The sequence below is a fragment of the Sciurus vulgaris genome, assembly GCF_902686455.1.
Source record: "Sciurus vulgaris genome assembly, chromosome: 1".
NCBI lineage: Eukaryota > Metazoa > Chordata > Mammalia > Rodentia > Sciuridae > Sciurus > Sciurus vulgaris.
The window spans coordinates 209,003,482-209,028,143 of NC_136461.1; the positions used below are offsets into that span (position 1 = coordinate 209,003,482).

At 53.4% G+C, this 24,662-nt stretch overlaps 1 protein-coding gene and 1 pseudogene across 4 annotated transcripts in view; one reads left to right on the forward strand and one right to left on the reverse strand.

Moving 5' to 3' along the window:
* The window catches only part of KCNK9 (potassium two pore domain channel subfamily K member 9), a 47,644-nt gene extending 23,501 nt beyond the window's left edge, over nucleotides 1-24,143 (reverse strand). For all 3 annotated transcript variants that reach the window (XM_079139246.1, XM_079139247.1, XM_079139245.1), the window contains exon 1: nucleotides 22,750-24,143. In XM_079139246.1, the coding sequence (XP_078995372.1) occupies nucleotides 22,750-23,398 (649 nt within the window). In that variant the 5' untranslated portion in view covers nucleotides 23,399-24,143. The remainder of the gene's footprint in view (nucleotides 1-22,749) is intronic.
* Nucleotides 11,180-14,703, forward strand: LOC306654497 (ADP-ribosylation factor-like protein 1; annotated as a pseudogene). The gene is made up of 2 exons: nucleotides 11,180-11,680; nucleotides 14,508-14,703. The product of its transcript is annotated as an ADP-ribosylation factor-like protein 1 (transcript).
* Nucleotides 24,144-24,662: the final 519 nt, after the last annotated feature.

Here is a 24,662-nt window from a genome sequence, read left to right on the forward strand (position 1 = left end):
CCCTCGGAGTCCTTCCCTCACTAAGCCTCCTTAGGATGCCAAGGACACAGGGCCCCCAAGCTTGTTTATAAGGGCCTTTTAGGATATGCTGTGGAATGAAGGTCTGTGTCCCCCAAACACTCATGTTGAAGTCCCACTGCCTAATATGACGGTCATGGGAAAGGGGGTTTTGTGGGCAATTTGGCCTGAAGGACGTCAGGAGGTCGGGGCCCCATGATGGGATCGGTGGCCTTATGAGAAGGAAACTCTCCTCCACCACGCAGGGATGCCGCACCTCAGAAGAGGCCCCACCAGCACCCAGCCAGGCTGCCACCCTGACCTTGACCCTCCAACCTCCAGAACTGTGAGAAACCAACTTCTGCTATTTATAACCACCTGGTCTGTGGTTCTTTGTCATTGTGACCAGGCTAGGACCCATGAGAGTCCGAGGGTTGCAGCTTCTCCCCCCGAGCCTCTGCATCCACAGCTGGGCTGTCCTCAGGCGCCTGGCATGAAGACACAGCCGCTGGTTCAGGGAGTGGCGGGGGGGGAGCCCCCGTGAGCTGAGCACCTGCCGTGTGCCAGGCTCTGGGCCTTCCCAGGGCCCATGGCGCCCACCCCTGCTGGTCTCTTCCTCTGCACCACCTGGTCCCACCCCACACCCACAGGGACTCAGGAGTGACGCCCAAGGCCAGGAGGAACTGGCAGCCTCCCTTCCGGTTGGCAAGGCCTCTGCTGAGAGCAGCCAAGTACAGGCTTCAGGCTCAGCCGTGGGCAGCAGAGGCAGGGGCACAGCAGGCTAAAGGGCCAGCACTGCAGCCTCGGGGTGCAGAGGGGCAGGGGACCTTGGCCCAACCCATCTCCCAGTGCACTGTCCACAGAAACCAAAGCCAGAGCTACTGTCCTGGCCTGTGGGTGGCAGCTCCTGGGCCCAGAGGGTCCCGTACCCCACTAAAGCAGTCACGGGGCTAGGGGGCAGTCCTGGGACTGGAGCAGGGCAGAAGTCAGGGTCTCTCCCCAGAGAGGGGACCAGGGGAGGGTGCTGGCTGGCCTTCTAGGATGCCAGTCCCTCAGATCCAACGCTCCTTTCCCACAGCCACCTGGGGCCCCAGGAAACTTCCACCTGCACTCACCTGGAGCCAGAGGCAGCCTGCCCTACCAGCCTTCCACCAGGCCCCACAGCCCACTGTCCCTGCAGCCTGGGGACTCGGTGCACCTTGCGCTATGTGACAGCTGTCATTCTGACTTCGGGGAGGTCAGGGGAGCACTGTGCCAGCCCCTCTCCTGGATTCTCCATCCCGTGCCACCCAGCTCTCTGAGGCTGGTCCTCTTGCCATCTGCACTTCACAGCGAGGAAACCAGGGCAAAAGCAGGCAGGAGCCACCCGCTGTAAATGCTCAAGCCAGGATTGGAAGGCAGTTGGCCTAAATCCCTAATTCCAAAGCTAGGACACTCCCTCCAACTCTGAGGTCTACAGGGCAAAATCCAAACTCCCAGCCACTGCTTTCCCGTTCCACCGTCTGACCCGGTACTCTCCGCAGCCTCAGGCTGGCCCGCCCTCAGTCCCTCCTCCCACCACAAGTACTTCCGTAGCCTTCCTAGTTCAACATCCGTCTCTCAGCACGCACGTGGCCTTCACGTCTTTTATTTGCCTCTGAACCACAGCACCCAGCCCAGTGTGCAGCACAGAACGAACAGGCCAGCAATCGTGAGAGTGATTGACAGCACCCACTGCCCGCTCGTCACATGCCAGGTGCCGGCCAAGTGCTTCACCCTTGCCATCTCACTGAGTCTCATCCCATCTCTGGGGAGCGGACAATATTCCACCCATGCCACATGTGGAAGCACTGCTGGGAGAGGCGGGTGGAGCTGTCTGAGGGGCCCACACGTCTCAGAAGTTTAAACTTAACCCTCTAGACATCCAAGTGCCCCCAGGGCTGGGGCACTGCTTTAGGAAGCTTGCCCCACGCAGAGGTGCTCAGTGGCTCCCTTTGCTCCAGGAACAAGAATCACGGAGGCTGGGGCCAGCCTCCCTGGAATGCTGCAGAGGGTCCCTCCTACACGGCGGCGTGGGCACCAGGCTACCCATAGCAGATGCCCAGGCCCTCCAGATTTGCCCCACTCAGGAGAAGAGGTAAGTGCAGGGACACTGCCATCGAGCTAACTGGCAGCTCATGCGGGTGACCACAGAGCCACGCCCAGAGCCCAGGAACAGGAGCCGCTGGGAATGTGGCCCAGCCCCACGTGGGAAAGAAGGGCTCCCTTCCCTCCCACATGGTTCGCCTTCCTGGAAGCTCCATTAGTACCATGGGAACTGGGCTGGGCCCCCAGGTACCCTGGAATTTGGAGGGAAAAGAGTCGTGTTGGCAGGGCCCTGGGCTGAGCAGGGAGGCTGGGGTGCAGGGAGGCTGGGGTGCAGGGAGAGCCCCAGCCCCATAAAGCAGGGCAGCCTTCCAACTAGACCACCCACCACTTCTTGCAAACACCTGCTATTCAGATTCGTGGGCTGCTGTTTTTCAAGATTTGCTTTTCTGAAAGACCTAGAGAATATTCTAGAACAGTTAAATATAGCTCTCGTGAAAGCTGTCCCATTTGCATGCCTATGTTCATTCAACAAACATTCTCCAAGGGCCTGCTTGGTGCCAGACACTGGTGGGTGGACGTATCAGCCATCATGAAGTGAAGTAGATGGTCCCTGCCCAGGGGTTCTGGGGGCAGGGGCAAAGACCAGCTTGGGAAAAGTGACACAGGATGACAGGTGCTGAACTTGTGGAGCCCTGGGGCAGTGAGGAGACACAGGAGAGGCACCTAACACCCAGACAAGGGTGCACAAAGGAGGGATCTCTGCTGGTTAGGGATGCCTGCCCCATCTTGTGACTTGGTCTGTATGGGACAGCAATGACATGAAGCAAGGGACCGAGTGGCACATAAAGACATTGGACCTCAAGGGCCATGGTAAGCAATGCATGCACACATAGGCCATGGGGAGCCATCATCTTCTGAGAGGGAAGTGACCTGATCTGCTCTGATAGCAGGTGGCCAGCTTGATGCACATCAGTTCAACCTGAAGCCACCTTGGAAATGCAACTGGGAGAAGATCAGGGGGCAACACTGTCTTAGTGCAGCATTGTATGATCCTGGTGGCCCTACCAGCCCCCTAAGAACAGCAGATGTTCAGATCACCCCAGAGGAAGCCAAAAATTAATGAAGGCTCTCACATATGTCCAGAGAGGATCTAGATGGCCAGAAAACAAAAACTGGGGGGAAGAAAAAAAGGGGGGCATTTCCAATGGCAGGGACTCTTGGGGCTGTGGGGTGGAGGAATACATCCAGGGTGGCCTTCAAATGGCAACTCCCACCTGATAGGACAGGAAAGAATGGGGTAAAAGTGGCACTTAGCACCTGCCATGAGGGAGAGGGCTGGCCCAGGATGAGATGCTTCCAAGGATGCCAACCACATCCTGCTAGCAGGACAAGTAGAGAGAAGGCACCAGAAGCCAGGGAAGCAGCCAGAAAGGGTGCCACCAGTCTCCTTCCTGCCGCCCCTCCCCTCCAGCAGCAGGCCCCACTCCAGCACCACCCTTCCACTCATGATTTTGCAGAGGACCCTTGGAATATCCTGAGATGTCAAATCAGCTGGTGGCCTCTGTCTTCAGAAGCAGGTCTGGGGTCCCAGTGCCAGCCACAGGACTGCATAGTTGACCTTATCTGTGGCTCATTTCACATGTGGGGAGACGGAAGGCCAGACAAGGAAGGCTGATGTGCCCAGGGCTGATAGCCAATCATGGTCGAGGGACCAGAGGGCTGTCCCCATCATGGAAGGAGCAGAAACAGAGTGCACAGGGCCACTGACTAGACCAACAGGAGGTCCTCTCTCACAGGAGTCTGGACTCCATCTGCCCTAAGTTGCTAGGCAGAGAGCAGACAGGAACACGCCATCCCCATCTCCTAGTCATCTTCCAGTGGCTGCTCTAAGTACAGCCTCATGACTCACCCTTGGCCATGAGGTAGGTGCTGTAGTGCTTCCAGGAAAGTTTGTCAGAAGGATAATCTCTGCTGGCATATCTTTCTGACCTTTTCCCACTCCTTCCTCCTACCTGGAACAGAAATGTGATAAACACCAGCACTACTGATAACAGCAGCGGTAGCACTGGTTTCCCTTTGTTCCTCCTCCTAGGAAGCTCCAAGAAAATCTGAACCTCCATCATGGTCACCAAAAAGGTTCGTATTCATGAATTACTCCCGAATTTCAGAATGGCTTTACACCTATATTTGTGCCTTTTGTTAAAAACCATGTAAAAATCTTCCTAGAAGAAAAAAAAAATACAAAAATAAGCTGAAAACAGGAACATTTATATAACAGATGCTAATAAAATAAAATTATCACAGCAATAATACTAGGGAAGAAAAGAAAACCCCATGACAAAAAGCACAAATCATATTAAAGAAGCTGTTTTATAGAGGCAAGCTTATCTCCACCAAGAAAAAATAATAAACATGAACCTTCATGCACCTAATCACATAGCTTCAAAATACATAAAGCTAAAATTGCCAGAAATATAAGGGGAAACCGATAAACCACACTAGCAAAGCACAGAAAGACACACCAACAGGTCTCCTGCAGAAATCAAGTAGGCTTAAATAATAATAATGATCAGATTATAAAGCAAGGAACACAAGGTGAAATAACTGCAGCCAGGTAGCTGAAGTAGAAGAGTGAAGTGACCTAGTGTCATGATTCTGGGATTTGTAGTGAGCAGGACAGAGTACCTACTCCATTTAAGGCATGCAAATTGATTTAAGATACTATGTGTGCTAAACCCAACATGTGTGCAGGGTGATTAAACAAGTAAATATTAGTTTTCAACTTGGAAAGGATTTGAATAACATAAACAAGTTTGATTTAGTAATTTGTGTAGAACTTTACTCACAACAAAAAGATAAATATTATTTTCGAATAGCCATGGGACTCTACAAAATGTAATAATTTGGTTACAAAGAAAAAAATGCAATAAAATTTGAAATTATGCTTTTGAAATGTGCCTACAGATGATGAACACCCAATACCTGTTAATTGTTTAAAATTGAGATGCAATAATTAGCCTAATTTTTCCAACAGACTTAATGTCTGGCTCCAATGCTTACACTTCTAATTACTACGCTAATGTATGTGTGTGTGAGAGAGAGATTTTAAAACATATGCACTTCAAATAACTCTTAAAGAAAAATATATTTGAAAATTATTTACAAAAAAAAAAAAAATACAAATGAGAGACCTGTAGGACATAGCCAAAGTGGCACACAGAGGAAAACATATAGCCTTTAGTACATATATTTTGAAAAGAAAAGGTAAAGCATGTAAAACAAGAATTTATAAATTGGGGCTGGGGAGATAGCTCAGTCGGTAGAGTGCTTGCCTTGTAAGCATAAGGCCCTGGGTTCGATCCCCAGCACCCCAAAAAAAAAAAAAAGAAAAAAGAATTTATAAATATAAAAACAAAAAACAAGATAATAACATTATAATAAAACCAAAAATTGGTTCTTTTTTTTTTCATTTATTAGCATCATTTATTGAAGTAAGTTCTTATTTCTTTTTTTAATTATTTTATTTGTACAGACTGCATTTTGATTCATTGGACACAAATGGGGAACATCATTTCGTTTCTATGGTTGTGCACGATGTAGATTCACACCATTCATGTAATCATACACGTACACAGGGTAGTGATGTCCGTCTCATTCCACCATCTTTCATACCCCCTCCCTCTCATTTCCTTCTACATAATCTAAAGTTCCCCCATTCTTCTTTCACTCCCCACACCCCCAACCCCATTATATATCTTTCTTTTAAAAGATCATTAAATGTTAGCAACTAATTTTACATGTTTTCAAGCTGTAAGAACCAAGGAAACACGTGTGCAGGCTAGAGCCTGTGAGAAAACCAAGTGTTTTGTCCTCTTCTGCACAGCAACCTGCTGTGGCTCTCACCTCCTGAAGGAGGGCTGAGGGGACAGGCCCGGACAAGACGCTCCCACTCCTGCTCTGCACCTTACTTGACTTGTCCTAAGTGTTTATGCAAATTTTCAAATAAGTACATAGTGGAAAAAAGTATAATTAACCCCCAGATAGGAACAATCTATCTTTGGCAATTAACAACTCAAGGTCAGACTTGTTTCACCTAAGATGTTGCTCACTTTCCTTGAAATTCAGATTATTTTAAAGCAAATTTCAGACACTACATCTACAAATGCTTCAGTATCCCTTAAAGTCAAGAACTCATTTATTCCTCACAGTCATCATAAAACAACCACACCAAAAACTTAGCCTCTTGTTTTAAAACTCTCTGGGTGATTTGTTATGCATTCCTAGCTAACAGATAACAGAATTCAGGAGAAGCAGTATATAACAAAAGAATTACAAGCCAGATCAAAATCAGGCTCCCTGGATACGAGTCCTCTCTGCTACGTGTTAACTGTATGACCTGGGACAAGCTTCTTAATCTCTCCAACCTTCCACATGGAAGGTTGTGCTCATCTATAAAATGGTGATACATAAAAATATTTATTTTTTAGAGTTGAGGATGAAATTAATTCCGATACTATCCATAAAAACCTAGAGACCATAGGCCAATGGTCAAAATAGAAGCCACAGAGACAAACCTACATAAATACAAGTATCTCTTACTAGACACAGGTGCCAAAAACATTCACTGGAGAAAAGATAGCCTATTCAATAAGTAGTGCCAGGAAAATTGGAAATCCACATGGAATGAAATGAAATTAAACCCTGATCTTTCACCTTGCACAAAAGTCAACACAGAGTGAATCAAAGACTTAAGCACTAGACCAGAGACCTTGCACCTCATAGAAGAAAAAGTAGGCCCAAATCTTCACCATGTCAATTTTGAATCTGACTTCCTCAAGGAGACTCCCAAAGCATAAGAAATAAAACAAAGAATCAATAAATGGAATGAATTCAAACTAAAAAGCTGCTTCTCAGCAATGGAAACAATTATGTGAAGAGAGAGCCTACAGAATGGGAGAAAGTCTTTACCTCACACACCTCAGAGCATTAATCTCTAGGATATATAAAGAACTCAAAAACCTTAACACCAAAAAAACAAATAACCCAGTCAATAAATGGGCAAAGGAACTGGACAGACACTTCACAGAAGAAGAAATACAATCGATCAACAAATATAAGAAAAAAAAATGTTCAACATCTTTAGCAATCAGAGAAATGCAAATCAAAACTAAGATTTCATCTCACTCCAATCAGAATGGCAATTATCAAGAATACAAACAGCAATAAAATGTTGGCGAGGATGTGGGGGAAAGGCACACTCATACATTGCTGGTGGGACTGCAAATTGGTGCAACCACTGTGGAAAACAATATGGAGATTCCTCAAAAAACTTGGAATGGAACCACCATTTGACCCAGCTATCCCACTTCTCAGTTTATACCCAAAGGACTTAAAATCAGCATACGACAGTGATGCAGCCACATCAATGTTTTATAGCAGCTCAATTCAAAATAGCTACACTATGAAACCATCCTAGGTGCCCTTCAACAGATGAATGGATTTTTTTTTAAATGTGGTGTTAGGGAATGGAATGGAATAAAATATATGGTGTTAGGGAAAGGAATGGAATACTACTCAGCCTCAAAGAAGAATGAAATAATGGCATTTGCTGGTAAATGGATGGATCTGGAGAATAATACTAAGTGAAATAAGCCAATTCCAAAGAAACAAAAGTCGAATGTTTTCTCTGATATGTAGATGTTAATTCATGATGTTGGGGAGGGGGCCAGGGAAGAATAGAGTTATTTCAGATTAGGTAGAGGGGAGTGAGAGAGGGGTGGGGACATGGGGATAGGAAGGATATAGAGTGAATCAGACATTGTTATCCCATGTACATATATAACTATATGACCAGTGGGGTTCTGCATCATGCATAACCAGAGGAATGAGAAATTATACTCCATTATATATGATGTGTCAAAGTGCATTCTACTGTAATGTATAACAAATATTGTTTTAAAAAAAGATGATTTAGAAATTAAAAAAAAATGAAAGACCCCTAGAGACCATAGACATGCCATGAACAGCAGCTCTCTCAAGCTAGAAAATAAGAGGCTACGTTTACTCTGGAGATCCCTCACCAGCAGGGCCAGCACAAACCAATGAGAGCCCTTTTGCCCCCTGTTGTAAAGCCAATGCCACATCTGCCTTTCCCTCTAATTTAGTGAGGTCACAAGCTGCCCACCCCTGGGGATTCAGCAGTGATGTTACCCCCTGAGAGAGCAGGGCTAATGACCTGTCAGTCCTCCTAAGTACCAGGTGATAACCACTGAGCTCTCCCTGTAGCCAGGACCACGGTCCCTGGCAGCTGAGTGTCTGGAATGTTGGCCAGGCTGTGGGTGTGACAGAGAGGACAGAAGACCCTGCCATGGGCCAGCACTGCCCACCTCAGTCCTGGAATGCAATACGAGAGCTCCCTGCCTCTGAAGTCCTCTCTTCCACTGGCCCAGACAAGTGTCAACTGTCACGCCATTGCTGCCCGACCCGCCCACCCCGCCATGACCAACCATGGTGCACAGCGCTCCTGCCACCAAGGCCGCTTCTAGAACAGTCCTCCAGGACCACAGTCAGTTGGCAAACACTGCTGGTCCCACGACTGGACTGAGGTCCACCCGCTCCCCTGCCCCGTCCCAGCTCCACGGGGTCCCGGAGGTCGCGGGCTCAGGAGTCTACGGCTGCATCCACAGACCCCTTGGGCTCGCCAGGCTGAGTGAGCAAGGATTCACAACCCCGCGTGGCTCAGGCCCAGCTGCCACTCAAAGGCCAGAGATTGCTAAGAAGACACTGAACTTTCAAACATCCCCAAAGCTGCCAGGCTGCTGAAGCCTCAGAGAAGCCAGAAGCCCCACACCACACTGGTGCCATCACCCACAGGCACAGCACAAAAACACGACTCAGCACTGGAGCCCTCTGATCTGGAAACCCCACCACCTGCAGGAAGCCCTGAGAGGTAGGGCCCAGCAGAATCTAGACTCACACCAAGATGCTCAAAGAAGCACTGCCTATAATTAGCAAAGGACGGAAGAAAAGCACTAAATCGCTATAAATAGATGACAGTACATTCATTCAGTGGCTTTGAAGTCATAAAAATCAATCTCCCTAAAGGCTTGGAAATATGAGGTAATGTTTGATATGAACTTGAGTAGAAAAGAGGCCCTGAAGTGCTTTGCACACGGCGGAGATGCCGTGGGGACCCCCCCACGTGCTCCACCCTCCTCAGCAGAACGCCCCAGGTTGCTTGGAAAAGTTGTACATCTCATTTCCCAGCCCCCCTTGCAGCATGGCCCAGGCTATTGAGATATGAGCAGAATCCACCAGGTGGGTTATCTGGGAAAGAGATTTGGAAAGAAGGAAACTCAGCTGACATATATCTGTGACTCAGGTTGTCCTCCTTCCTGAGAGAAAGGATGCTGCAGGTGATCGGTAGCAGCCATTTTGGGACCATGAGGCACCAGTCTGAGGACAAGAGCCTAGCTAACTGGCTAAGAGAAGAAGCCAAGATTCTGAAGGCCTGGAAGAGCTGCCCATCTACCTGCCTCAGGCCTCCACACTAGAAAGAAAACTGCTGTTCCCTCAGGTCACTGTTACGTGGCTACCCTGCTACAAGCAGCTGAACACAACCTGGATGTTTCCTTCTGATGAAATGGTCACAAGAGTGGACACACTTTGGGCCAAAGGAGCTCCTGTTCGTGACCACAGGGCCACAGGTGAGGTACAGGGATCTCTCCCCACTTCATGAACATCCTCTGCCATCACGTCCCCCTCCCCTTTCCAGCGTGGGAGAACTATTTTGTAACTGATACTGGCCTCCACTTCTTTGGCGTTTGGGTCCCTCTGGCCTGAACATTGTCCCCAACAGACATCAGACTCGTTTCCCTCATTGCCAGGTTTCTTCAGCACTTGGGTGCTGACAAAGAAGCCTAATCTGCAGGAAATGGCGTCCACCCTGGGAGAGCCCTCACCTGAAGCACCAGTTGGGAGGAGCGCACACCCAAGGCCCAGCAGCCTCCTTGGCCAGGCCTTTCCTAGGGCCCAGACAAATAGTCCACAGGAAGCCACAGTCTGGCCCTGGCCTGCATCAGCAGCGGTCACTGCCCAGCAACTCGGACAGAACGTGTGCTGGGGCAGGGCGCTGCCTGAGCTCCAGGGCCTGGCGGGCCCTCGGCACAGTGCCACTCAAATCTTCTGCCTGAGGTGTGGAGACCAAGTGTCTGTTCCCAGGGTCCCCTCAACATCACCCACCCGGGTTCACACACCCGATGGTCACGCCCACCTGAGCAGGTGCCCTCAGCTGGTAGGACCACCCCAGCTTGTGCCCCCTCCACGCCTTCGATTGCATGGCCACGAGGACCTTCACAACATGAGCGCCTCGTGCACGTATGCTCCTGGCCCTCTGATCCTGAGCGTCCATGGTGCAGTCAATCAACAAACGCCCCCGAGGCCTCCGTAGGTGCCAGCCAACAGGACCCTCAGACAACAGACGCAGTCACAGCCTCAAGTGGCCTCCATGAGCGCATTCCAGGCACCCCTCATCACCCACCCAGAGAGAGGGAACAGACCAAGGACAGCCGCGGCACCTCGAGCACACTGTGCCAGGACACGCTGCAGGGGCCAGGCGCCCAGGCCAGAACCTCCACACCACCCGTGTCCTGGGGTGTGCAGAGGAATGGCGAGGACTCGGGGCAGATGGCTGATGTTTTGACCACAGGCTGTGTGCCCCTCAGCCCCAGGCCAGGCCTCCCCACTCCAGAATGGGGGGCGCTTCACAGGTCTGGCAGGGCCTATGACAGCGAAAGGCCACGTCACAGGTGGCATCCCTTCCTCCCAGGTGACTGACGGACTCTCACAGGCCTGGCACCTGTGGTCACCTGAGGGACTGAGATCACAGCTCTAAGCCTAGGGAGTGAGACACTCTGCACTCGGCAAGACGGGTCCCTGCCCTGTCACCTCTCATGAAAAGCAACAGCTCCTCTCCGAAGGTCTGCAGCCTTGGAGACCGCCCGGCACTGTGGCCGGAGGGCGAAGCTAGCGGAGGTGGCAGCGCGGGGCTGGAAGAGCAGTCGCTGCCGCCTCGGTGCCTGCCTGGAGGACAGCGAGGGCCGGATGGCGGGTCATCATGGGTGGCTTTTCCTCGAGTATTTTTTCCAGTCTCTTTGGAACCCGGGAAGTGAGGATTTTAACTTTGGGATCAGACGGTGCAGGAAAAACCACAATTCTGTACAGATTACAGGTTGGAGAAGTCGTTACTACTATTCCTACCATTGGCTTTAATTTAGAGACAGTGACATGCAAAGACCTTAGATTCCAAATTTGGGATTTAGGAGGACAGACAAACATCAGGCCATGCAGGAGAGGTCATTGTCCAAGCACAGATGCGGTCATCTGTGTAGCGGACAGTTGTGTCCAAGACCAAATCTGCATTTCTACATCAGAGCTCATTGCCATGTGGGAGGAAGAAGAGCTGAGAAGGCCATTCCAGTGGAGTTTGCAAACAAGCACAACGTGAGCAGGCCTGGACTCCCTCAGAGAGGGCAAGCCCGCTAGGGTTAGCCGCCTTGAAGGGCCGGAACTGGCAGATACTCAAAACATCAGCGACCAAGGCTCGGGCTTTGGAACGGTTAGTGGAAACATTGAAATTCAATCACTTGGGCTCCTCCTCAACGAAGGCTGCATCTCACCCTCTTTTTGGAACCAGGCAGGGGTGCTTCGCATCACTAACTGCCGAAACTTCACGAGGTTGGCAGAGGCAGAACTGACTGCAGAGTTTATGATAAATACGAAAAGTAAGTATTCGGTTGGAGGAGTAACTTGATTGAATCATCTGAATATTCAATGTAATGTAAAAATGATTTTTCCTTGCTTTCTTGAAGGTATATATTCTATTTGTATGGGATTCTTATTCAAATACAGTTATATTAAAGAATGCACTCTCTTGTTCAAATACAGTTCTATTAAAGAATACACTCTTCTTGGAGGAAAATCCACCTATCTTCGAATTAGTGGTTGCATCTTATTTGTGTAAACACTAACAAATATATTAATTCAGATTTTTTCCTTCCTAAAATGAATTAATTCTTTCCCAAGATTAGACTCCAGAGAGTAGGCTAGGAGCACAGTATGTATAATATAATCTTCATTTGTTTAGCTGACCACTTTATATTAAACTGTTTCACTTAGAAGTTTTTGATTATAGGTATGAATATTTTGGTGACAGACTTCACTGACTTATCAGTAATTGTCACTTTATAGTACTTTATAGTGGTTAAAAGAGCTTTATGTGTACTGATGTAAGCAGTCTGCAAGGGATTCCTGTGATGTAGGTGGGGCAGACTGTAATGTCTTCACTTCAAGAACATGGACCTGCGGTACTGGTACACGGGCTTGCCCGAGGCCACACACCAGTGAGGTGGGAAGAGGGCTCAAAGTACGACTTTTGGGTCAGGAGTTTGTTTCATAAATTGTGCTATATATTCCTTAAAATGTGAACACTGACAACACAGACAACCTCTTTAAAATTAAGTTAATTAGTTGCAGAACATTTAAAATAATGTCATGAATTTGTCTATACTCGTAAAAGTGATCAGTGACAGTAAAAATAATCCTAAATGGGTATATTTGATGGAATTCACAGCACAAAAAAGAAAACAATTCACATTAAAGGAAATTTTAAGAATTCATTTAAAAAAAAAAAAAAAAAAAAGTCTGCAGCCTCATCCCGCACCCGCCTGCAGCCCAGGACCAGCAGCCAAGGCACATCCAGCCCAGCAAGGGTCCTGGGCACCTGCCGGGGAGCCAGTGACCCCGGGGGCCAAGGTGTCTAGCAGGCAGACAGAGGCTACCCTCTGGGCGCAGACACACCAGTCCTGTGCCCCAAGGGGTAAAGGACTTGGGAAAGAGGAAGGCAGGGCAGGGGCCAGGACCAGGGCGGCACTGCACTGGGGGTTCACGTGAGGGGCTAGAGCAGGGGGAGCCAGCAGCCAAGGGCCTGTGAAGGTCACCACGGGGGTGGACTGGGGGGTGGTCAGGAAGCCATGTTTCCCCAAAAGACCAAGTTGGGAAAAATTTACCTCCTTGGCTGGACTCTGCAGCCTCCAAGCCCCGCAGACCGCTGGGCCATGATGGCATCCCTTCTCAGGGAGGGTGCTCGTCCCTCTCCAAGGAGCAGTTCTCAACCTCAGTGGCCTCAGGCCACCCCACACTGGACTGAGGCTAGGAGGCCTCTCACTTCCCCAGCCTCACAGAGTGCGGTTGCTGGGCTCGGTGACCCCACTTCACACACAAGGAAGCAGAGGTTCAGTGCCTGAGATGGTCCCAAGATGGCCTCGATGTGAGCAATCCCACATGGGCCAGTGGGATCCAGGGACCTTCCTGCCACCCTACTCCTCTGTGTGAGTTCACAAGCCAGGCACAGGAATCTCTGAGGCTCTGCCTGTGAAGCAGGCGGCACCATGTCCTGCCCAGCCAATGGAAGGCCGAGGCTCCCCTCAGTTGGCCAAGGTGCAAGAGGGACCTGCCCCTGCGCTCCAGGCACCTCCAGCATCCACCTGGCCACACCATCACTGGGTCCCCACCCACCACCCCTCACCAGCCCACCTTGGCCCTATTGCCCCAGCCCCACCCCAGGTACCTACCAGGACAGAAGAGGATGAGGCCCATCCAGGGAGGTCCATTCCAGTGGGCTAGCCCCACCTTCCAGCAGTCGTTCCTGGCCAGGTCTGCCATTACTCAGGACCTTGCTGACCCCATGGCCCCAGGCAGGGGCATGGTGGATTGAGGTCAGTCAACCCTCAGCTGGGGGACTCGTGAGCCTAGTGACTGGCAAGCTGAGCCCTGCCCCCTGACGGTCCTACGCTTCCCAGATCGCCACACCACGATTTCCCATCCACCTCCCTCTCTCCATCCACAGCACCTAATTCTGTTTTGTGCTCAGGTGTCAATGCCACGACGCTTCCTTTAGAGAGCTGCAGGCTACCAGTGGGTGTGCTCAGCTTAAAAAGGAGAACTTTCTACAGGCAGAGGTCCCCAGAGTAGGAAGAGGCAGAAAGACACCCTCAGGACAAATCCCTGATGAAAGGCACACCAAATCCCCCTCCTCTGAGGTGGTAGGGAGGAGGACTCCCCAGCCGGAGAGGAAAAGACCCTGCCCTTTGTTGAGCGACACTTGAGGCCTCCTTGGCCAGCCCAGCCCAGCCCAGCCCAGCCCAGCCTGGGCATTTGCCTTCTGATTCCCCATTGCTGAGGCCAGGTGTTCCATCTCCACGCGCAGCGTTTCCCTGGTCCTGTGGGAGGGCCGCCAGGAAACAGGGAGCTGCCCGCTGCGCTCTGCCTCGGGGGACAATGCCCTGGGACACAGCCTGCCATCCTGGCTGCCTGAGCCACGTGAGCAGACCTGCCAAATAGCTGCCAAGACCCCTCTGCTCTCCTGGTCCTGTACCCTGTTCTAGTGTCTCTGTGGTCTCTGCTGGCTCCCTGACCGGAGGGGGCTGGCAACACCCCCAGGAGACTCCCCACAGGGCCCAGCCCCCTTCCGCGTGGCAGCTCAGAGCCCCGCACAGCAGCTTCCGCACTGGCCCCGGGGGAGGTCCCCAGCTCCAGACACGGGAGGCATTCAAGAAGCTGCGGGGAGATAAGGAAGAATAGAGGTACTTTATATTAGGGAGGAGTGAAGGGAGGGAAAGGGGTATGGGGTAGGAAGGCCAGTAGAGTGAAACAGACATTATTACCTCATGTACATATATTACTGCATGACCAATGTGATCCTACAACATGTACAATCAGAAAAATGAGAAATTGTATTCCATTTATGTGTGATTTACCAAAATGCATAAAATGCATTCTGCTTCCTGTATAACTAATTAGAACAAACACAAAAATTAATAAAAAATCAAGATGAAAATTAAAAAAAAAAAAAAAAAAAGCTGCGGGGTTCTGCAGTGCTGGTGACGCTTTGGGGTTCTGAGTTGGTGACATGGGCATGGCTATTTTATAAGGATTTACTGAGTAACACATTTGTGAAATGTATGCTTTTTGTAAGAGTCTGAAATAAAAATTTTTAAATGATCAAAAATGACTGGACTTGGCTGACCATTTGACAAGAAGCAGTCAGGGACTGAACAATTTGAAGATTCGCACGGTAAGGCCACCAAGGCACCAAGACCTGCTGTCTCCACCTGGACCCCGCACACACTCACCACTGTGCCTCATGCCAGCACAGCACCCCAGCCATAACCAAAGGGTGAGGCCACAGAGGAGGCGGGCAAAGGGGCAGGGGACCCAGGGCTAAGTCGACAACGGTGGATGGAGGAAGGAACGGGAGTGGTGGAGGACCCGTGATGCCCTGCCTGGGGGGAAACGGGTGGCAGGTGCGGGACGAGGCCTCTGCGATACCGTGGCAGATGGAAGAATGACTGGCGGGTCACAGAAGACGGGGTAAGCGAGGGCGGAGGGGTGTGAACAGTAGGCGTACAGAGGAATGAAGGAATGCATGACGGATGCTGGGACAACCAGGTGACACGGGGGCTGGGAATGAACGACAGGTGGATAGAGGACTGAGTGATGCGATGGCAAGTGGGGCGATGAGTCACTGGCTAAGGGAATGAAAGGTAGTGCACAGAGAGCCGAGAGCGCCCCTGGTGGCTGGGAGGATGAGTGACACCCGTGGATGAGAACGGACGATGAGAGCATGGAGACCTGGGTAACAGAACTGCAGATGTGTGTGCCGATGACAGGTGACTAGCATACCGGGCCCCTCGATGGCAGAGGGGGAAGGGATGCTTGGCCGCGAATGATCCAGTGGCACATCAGCAGGAGCATGGAGCCCAGGACACAACAAGGGGAATGGAGGGACACACAACAGGTGCTTGGAGGCCTGAGGGTACAATGGCAGACGGGGGGATGAACCCTAGGTTCAAGGACTCAGTAAAGCAATGGCCAAGGAGAATGAAGGAGAAGTACACGGAGGACCACGCGAGGTGGGAAATGGATGGGCGGTTCCTGAGAAGTGGGTGGTGCCATAGCAAGAGGGGAAAGGGTGGGGTGCACGAGGATGGAGTGACACTAGGCCAAAGGGGGAAGGAACGGCAGTTTAGAGGACTGAGTGACACAATGGCAGAGGGGAGTGAGAGACAGGGGCATGGAGAACAAAGACAACGGCAGATGGGGCATGAATGGTAAGTGTGTGGAGGGCCAAGTGACACGAGGGGAACTGCGCGGGAACTGGGTGATGGCAATGGGGGGTGCGTGACGTGTGTGGAGCACTGCGGGAGCCAACGGCAAAGGGGCAACAAGTGATCAGTGCAGGGATGACCAAGTGACGCAACGTGAAGGGGAACGACTGGCAGGTGCACGGAGCACAGTGTGACACGAGGGTTAGTGGGAGAATGATAGTCATTGCACAGAAGACTGAGTGACACCTGTGCAATGGATAAAAGGATGGCAGTTGAGTCCTGATGGAAGGGCGCAGTGGCAGTGGGGGAATGGGCTGTGAGTGACTGGAGAACTGCATAACAAAATGGCGGATGGGGGCATGAACGACAGGTCCAGAGAGCTCAGGGGTACAATGGCAGATGGGGGAATGAATGACAGGTGCATTGAGTGATACCACAGCCAAGGGAGAAAAGAATGACAGGCATGTGGATGACCAAATGATACAGTGCAAGAGGAACAAATGACAGGGAGGCAGAGAACTAAGTGATTGAGGAAGAAGGACATGCTGTGGAAAACCGAGGGACACAGTGGCAGGCTGAGGAATGAATGACAGGTGTACCAAGAACCCAGTAGCACCGTGGTGGATGGAGGAATGAATGACAGGCCTGGGGAGGACTGAGTGAAACAATGGGGATAAAGAGAAAAAGAAAAGGGTGAGGAAGACCAGAAGGATGGGAGATGAATGACAGGTAGCCAGAGGAATGAGTGAGACAACGGAGGGTGGAGGAACGAACCACAAGCGTGTAGAGACCCGAGTGCCATGAGGTCAGATGGGATGAATGACAGGCTCCGAGGAAGAGTGATGAGATGTAAGACAGGAACGTGGAGAAGCAGGGCAAGGCAGGTGGGGAGTGAATGACAGGCACATGGAGGACCCAGTGACATCGTGGCCACTAGAGGGATGAAAGACAGGTGCATGAAGGACTAAATGAGACAATGGCAGGTGGAGAACGAGTGACAGGTGGGTTAAGAACTAAGTGGCACGATGGCTGAGAAGGAGTAGATGCCAAGCATGTGAAGGACTCAGCAAAATGGTGGATGGGAAATGAGTGAGGGGTGCATGTAGGACAGAGTGATACAACGTCTAGTGGAATGAATGATATGTCCGTGGATGAATGAACGGTGTAAGAAGCAGCAGGGCAGCGAGTGACAGGGTAACGGAGGCAGGAGTGAGTCAACGTCAGATGGGTGGATTAATGGCAGGTTTGTGTAGAAATGTGTGGCACAGCGTCAGATGAGGAGTGAGAGATACTACGTAAGGTGGTGAATGGATGACAAGGGCAAGGAGTGGCGTCCGTCAGCACATGGGGATGAGTGGCAGGTGCTCGCAGGACTGAAAGATGCAAGGCTGGGCGAGAGAATGGCCGTGTTTGAGGAGGACTGAGTGATAAAATGGCGGGCACAGGGGTGCACTGAGCGATGCAACAACAGGTGGGGGTGAATCACAGGGCCAAGCACTGGGCGAGGCCAGGTCAGGCGAGGCAATGAATGCCTCCAAGAGGACTGACTGACACAGTGGCCACGGGGAATGACCTCGCATGTGGTCGTGGAGTGAGTGAGCACGTGGCCGGGCTGCACGAGTGAGTGCGTGGAGTCAGCGTGTCCACCGAGGCGGGGCTCACCTGCTCCGCCCTCACTGGTCTTCTGTCGGTGGGTGGCGGGATAGAGCAGAGGAAGGCATGGGAGCCTGGGACTTCTGGGCTTTGCCCAAGTCTCGTCTCTGCTTCAGAGCACGGGCAGGGTGTCTCCAGACGCCTAGGCACTGATGTCTCTTTTATGATACCCACCTCTGCCCCGCTCTCTGACTTCTCCGTGTCATCGACAACAGGCTGTTTCCCAAAGAGCCTGGTGCCAAGCAGCCCTCTGTGGAGCTGGCTGATCCAGGTTTGGGTCCAGGGAGTGTCGGGGAGAGAGGAACTAGCCACGGGCATCTCGCACATTCTTTACACGGCAGTCGCCATACTGGACGTGAACCCAGAACCCCCACTCCTCCTGGGCCTGCCCATGGTGCACTGGGTGTCCGGGTCCTTCACTGGGGGCTGGATGAGCAGGTGTCCTAAGCCGGGGGGTGACGGGAGGGGTGGAAAGCTGCACAGGCCAGCCAGGCCCTGAGACAGCTCCCCACGTGGAGTCTGCAGCAGGGAGAGACTAATGGCACGGTGGGACGCAAGCCGCCCACCCTCATCCGCCTCAGTGTTCTCCTTGCTAAAGCAGGTGCCTGCCAGCCTGGGGATGTGGTAAGTGTGAGGCTGCTCTGTGCCCTCTCTGTGCCACCCGTTGGTCTGCTCCATCCTGCAGTCCTTCACGAGCTGCCCACCCTGTGCCAGGCTGGGTCCTACAGGGGCAGGTAGAAAGGAGAATGAATGGGATCAAGAGGCTGGAATTGAGGGAGGGGAGGAGGGCAAGGACAAGCTCAGCAGGTGTGGGAAAGGCCAGGGCCACGTCTGGAGGATGAGGATCTGCAAGGATTCAAAGGGCACACAAGGGGTGTGCTGTGTGTGCCCACAGAGCCTGCTGGCACAGGACAAGTTAAGGCAGTCCCTGGGCTTAGCTGTCCCCACACTTCATGCAAACATTTGGGTTCCCAGCTTTGCCTGTCAAGGCCAGGCCTTATCATGTCATCTAGACTGTCGCCCAGAGCCTCCAAAGCTGGTGGCACTTGTGAGGCAGGGCAGGTACTTGGCAAGTGTTAACCACGTTTCAGAAACTACACCCCCAAAAATGGGAGATGCCATCCACTTCAGGAAGTCTGTGTGCGTTCCGCTTGTGACTAGAAAAGCACCCTCTGGGAGCAGGTGCAGAGACCCTGCACTTTCTCCGAGCGCCCCAATGGGATGGGACCCTGGTCCTGAGCCAGTTGCCTCCATTCCCATGGTGATCCTCCCGGTTTAAGATGGACACAGAGAGCCAGAGGAAGTAGAGGCCCCTCCTCCAAACTGTAGCCACAAAGGAAAACCCCATGTCTCCCACCCTCCCTCCCTCCGCCATGGCAGACCAGTTTTTAAATTGTCCTCCACGGCTCTGCAGATGAGATCGGATCTCTTCTTCTGTAATGGTCCTGAAGGTGGTAGCAAGCTAGATCCCAGATATCAGATTGAAGAAAGAAATGTCAGGGCGATTCCACCTCTGTCACATCATGTGAGAGGCCAAATGTGGGGTGCAATTGTGGCTTAAAACGCCTATTGTGAGAAAGTGACAAGATGGCACCCAGAATCCCTTAACAAGCACCAAGACCTCAGCCTATGCAGAGCAGATTCAGCTAAAGTGTGCACCCCGCCCCCAGACCCTCCCAGCTCTCCTGAGCCCCACACTGCCATCGCCAGGCCTTGGGAGGGGGCGCTCAAACTGCCCTGCTAATCAGACAGGTCCGGCAAGGTAGAGATCAAGGTCTCCGTGCAGAGGTCTAAGGCTTCGCAAGTTTTGAACTAAACAATAAAAGCCTTTCAGAGGAGCCACAAGTGGCACCAGCACAGACACAGTAACGAGGAGGCATGGAAACCAGAACCAGGTAAGTGATGTGACTGCTCCTGCCCTTTGCCCCGCTGGCTGGACTGGTGCTGTCCCCTGGTGATCACAATGGCAGGTTGCTGTGCCCAGGGCTCCCTGGAGACCGGGGTGGGATTCAGTGCAATTCCCCTCCAAAGCCTTTCACCAAGGCGCGGCCACAGATTGAACTCAAAGTGGTAATTATATAGTTTTTAAAATGCACTTCACAGAGTGAGCTAATAACTGCATCTGAGAAGATGCATTCACTAAAGACGCCCAGCACCAGGACGCAAAGTTGACGCACACTCGAAAAATCGCTCAAGGTTCGATTGAAAACAATGATGCCCATGAAGATCAACCCGACTCATTAACATCACTGTCCAACAGGAGACAGCTCCTCGGAGGGCAGGGCTTGAGGCTGGTTTTTGTTCTAGGCCTAAGAGCACCTTAATTTGCATTTATATTAAAAAAAAGAAGAGGAAGAAAACAAACAGAATTAACTGGAAAGGTGCTCTATTTTCTATAAACGTGAGCTCTTCTGCTAAACACTTCTTAGGCCAAAGAGCATGAGGCTGGGTCAGCCACTGTCCAGGAACATGGACAGTGCCGCACTGCGCATGTGGGATCCCACAGGCCCCTCGGAGACTCCTGCCAGCACTCACTGTGCACTGCCCCTTTGACAGGTGGGGAAACTGAGGCTGGGAGTCAGGAAATGACGTCCCAGGAGTATAGCAAGATTCAGATTCCAAGCCAGGTCTGAGGGCTCCACATGCAGTATCTTTCCACTAACAGGCAGTTATGTCAGGGCACGCGTGTGAGAGAATGTGAGAGTATGAGTGTGTGTGTGCATGAGACAGTGCACAAATGTCTGCGTGTAAGAGAAAGTGTGAGTGCATGTGTGTGATTGTGCATGAGAAACTGAGACTGTATGTGAGAGCACAGGTGTGACACAGCGTATGAATGAGTGTGTGCATAAGGGAAGAAGCGTGTGCATGTGTGTGTGCGTGTACATGTGCGTGTGTGTGTGGGTTCCAACCCTGCTTTTCAATCAGCTGAAAACCCAAGAAGGAAGCAAGAAGGTCAGTCTGCCCCTCAGGAGCCCCTGGCTGCACTGGGGTGAGCCCACCATCCCTGGATCGATGCGGCCTCCACAACGCTGCGCCCGACAGACCCCCCTCAGAGGTTCGCCATTAGAAGCACATGTCCAGAGCTGCCCAAGGAAACCAACAATGGAAAGCACACCTTGATAAGAACTTCACAAGTCCCAACAATTTATTTTTAAAGAAAATTAGAAGCTTTCTGGGCTTGTTTTTAACCCCAACTCTTTCCTCGATGCTGTTGCTCATCTCCTGGGGGCAGCCAAACATTCTATGTGCTGGGCTCACCACTGAGAGCCAGCATGCAAGCCATGTCACCTGTCTGGGTCTAGATCACAAAAAGACCTTCAGGAACCAGGGGCTCCCTCCTCCCCGCAAGGCCAGCACCACAGGCATATTTCTTGCTGTCCTGCTTGCCAGCAAACAGGCCCCCGTCCCCAGAACCAATGACTTGCACATCTGCCAGCCACCTCCTCGGTTTAAAGACAGAAATGACGGTGATGACCATCTGGCCCTCCCCAGTGCTAGAAACAGCACAGGGAGGGAAGGACTTTTCAGCATTTGGGTGCTGGCAGAGGGCTTGGGGCCAGCAGGGGCCAAGCTGATTACGTAGACGACAGAAGGGCGATTTCCTCTCCAAACATTAAAACCTGCACCAATGAATTAAACATTTAAAACGAGATGACACTCTAAAAAGTCTTTTCAACCAAGAAGGAAAGACAGGCCGTCCTGTGTTGGTGCTTCCTGTTGCATATGGTACAGAGAAATCCTCCCCACCCCCACAGCACGTAGAGCTTTCCGGACCAAGAAAATATCAAGAGAAAATTAGAGGGGAGGTCCAGGGAGGGAAGAAGGCACAGGGGCTAAAGAGGACAGGAGGAAGGAGACCTCAGCCCAGGGCACAGGGGCAGAAAGGACTGGAGGGACACCTAAAATCCTAGAGAAGCAGCATGTCATGTGACCCACAGAAACGCCACACAGCCTGCTCAAATGCCCACAGGTCTCAAAGTGGAATGTCTGGAGGTCTCCCAACTCCCAGTCAGTGGGGGATACCCTAGGGATCCACCAGACAGCCTGCTGGGAAGTGTCCCGGGAGTGGGATGTACAGGCAACTCCCAGGGCACCTGCTGGACCATGGTAGGGGGCACTGCTGAATGTTCTCATTTCTGGGCAATATTCAGACTCACCTTACCCATAGTCAGTCACAACCTAGGGGGTGGACAGGTGCTGTCCTGTCCTAGCCATCCAGCTCCATCCAAGAGCAGTTCACCTGCCACCATCCCCACCCCAAGTGCAGGAGTGCACTCTTCTCCCACCGGCCAGGCACTCCAAGCTCAAAGAAAGTCAGGTTGGGGCTTGGAGGGGGGGCTGAAATCTGGCCCCAGAGAAGGCAAAAGGGAGGCCAGAGGCTAGCCAGGGTCAGTTTCTCCCACCCTCAGGAGCAGTCTCCTGCTACCTAAGTCCTCCTGGGCACTTAGAGTGCCAGCCCTCCCCAACTCCTCGAGAGGTAGTGAGTGTAAGTCTTGGAACCCCGCACGGCACAGCCCGCGTTGGGCGGTGGGTGGGTGGGTGACTGCAATGGGATTATTCTTAGCGCTCCACTCTTCGAAAAAGTGGCGCCTCCGCCTTCGGGGCTCCAGCACACTCTCTCTGGGCTCACACGCCTGGCCCAGACATCGGCGCTGTGGAGAGCACCGGGTGGGGTCCCCGAGGAATGCGCGCAGAAGCGCACGAGAGAAGCGGGCTCCCCAGAGACCAGGGGGCGCTGCAGGAGGCCCCCAGGGAGGCTACGTGTACCCCCTAAGCCCCGCACCCAGACCTGAGCCGTGCTTTCGGCGATTTCCCGGGACTCCTCTCGGGGAGCGGGGCGCCCAGCTGAGGCGCACCCAGCGCTTACCTATGGTGGTGATGACCGTGATGGCAAAGTAGAAAGAGCCGGCGAATTTCCACTGCACGCCGGCGCGGTGCGGCTCCGACTGCAGGATCACCAGCTCCAGCTGCCGGTAGTCCTCGCTGCTGATGTTGTACTTGCCCCTGATCCGGATCTCCTCGGCTTTGAGTTTCTCCTCCTCGCGCATCTCGTGGTCGGACTCGAGGGCGTCGAACACGGCGGCGCCCACCAGCAGGTAAGTAAAGGTGCAGGCGATGAGGGACAGAGTCCGCACGTTCTGTCTCTTCATGGCTGCCAGCAAGGCGCTGGTGCGGGGGGCATGTCCCGCAGGCTGGCAGCCGCGCGCGTCCCACTGCAGCGCCCCACGGCCGCCGCCTCCTCCGCCACCGCCGCTGCCACCTCCAAGTTGTAAGCGGTGGCAACAGCAGCAGCAGCAGCCGGGAGGCGGGGGGCCGGCAGCCGGTGGGGGGCCCCCTCCGCTGGGGCCGCCGCCACCGCGAGGCGGACGGCGGGCCAGGGGTGCCGCGGGCCCGGGCTCAGCCGAGAAGGCGGGCAGGCACAGGAGGCTGCTCGAGCGCCGGGGCCAGGCGTCCTGGAACCCCGACACCCTGCGCCAAGCCCGGCCAAAGCAACCCGCCCCATTGCGCTGGGCCATGATCGGTTGCCCAGTGGCGATCCTCACCGGCTGGGTTGCCCTGCGCACCCCGCCCCTAGCTCCCACTGGAAGAGCAGGAGCCGGGGACAGGGTGGAGGGTGGCCGGGGGGAGGGGGATCTACGCTCCTCGGGATCCAGCTTGACGGTGGGGTCCAGCTTGACGGCGGCGCCCAGGGAGGGCGCCCGGCTGGACCTCTTACTCGTTTTACCCCTTTCTCACCCCCTTCCGGGGGCGGAAAAGTTTGCTAAGTGGTGGCGTCTCTAGAGTCCCCTGCTAGCGGGCAGGGATGGAGCAGGTGCAACGGGTGAGGCAGCCCGATGCCCTAATGTCCGAACGCCCTGAGCCCACCTGGGCGCGCGGGGACACGGCTGGGTGTCCGCCGCGCGTTGGCCGATCTGCGAAGTTTGCTCTGCTCAGCCTTCAAGACGCAGGAGCGGGGCGCGGCCCCAGGACGGCAGGGTCCGCAGCGGAGCTACCTCGGGGACCGCCAAGGAACTGCGCGGCGGCAGCCGGCCAGTTAGCTTCTTCGGGGGCGGCGGGCGCGGCGGCAGCGGCGGCGGAGGCGGGAGGGATCCCGCGAGCCTGGAGGAACTGCGGGATGGAGGCGCGGGCGGGTGCGGACGCACCAGCCGCGCCGAGGTCTGAGCCCTCCGGCGTCTGGGCGTCCGGAGAGGCTGCCGCCGCGCTGGTCTGCCTGGGGCGCTGCGTGCGTGCGCGCCGGAGGGAGCGGAGTGTGTGTGTTCGTCTGTGAGTGCGCGTGTGTGTTTGCGCTTGACAGCCCCGCTCCGGCGGGAGGGCCGCGGGGGGGCGGGGGCGGGGGCCAGGCTACGCCGAGGCCGGGCCTCCCTCCCTCCCTCCTGCAGCCTCCAGGGCGCGCCACCTCCCGCCTGGTCCCCAGCCAGCTGGCGAGGCGGAGTGGCAGCTCTCGCCGCAGACCGAGCGCTGCGCAGGGCGCACAGGGAGGGAGCCCAGGAGAGGCGACCAGAGCCGCCAGGGAGGGGTGGGGGAGGGTTGAGGGCTGGGTGCCGCCAGAGTGGGGGTGGGGGGCGGAGCCACTAGCGGATTTTGGCGGGGGATGGGAGAACAAACGTGGCTGTTTGGGTCCTTCTAGCTCTGCTCCCCGGAGAGCGCACGCAGCAGTGGCAGGCAGAGTTTGAGGGACCCGGGGCTCGGGGAGGAAAAGGGGATTCAGCCCGAGAAGGCAGACTGGTGGCTTCAGGGAGAGGAAAGATCAGGTGGAGAGTGGGGAGCAGAAGGGAGGGG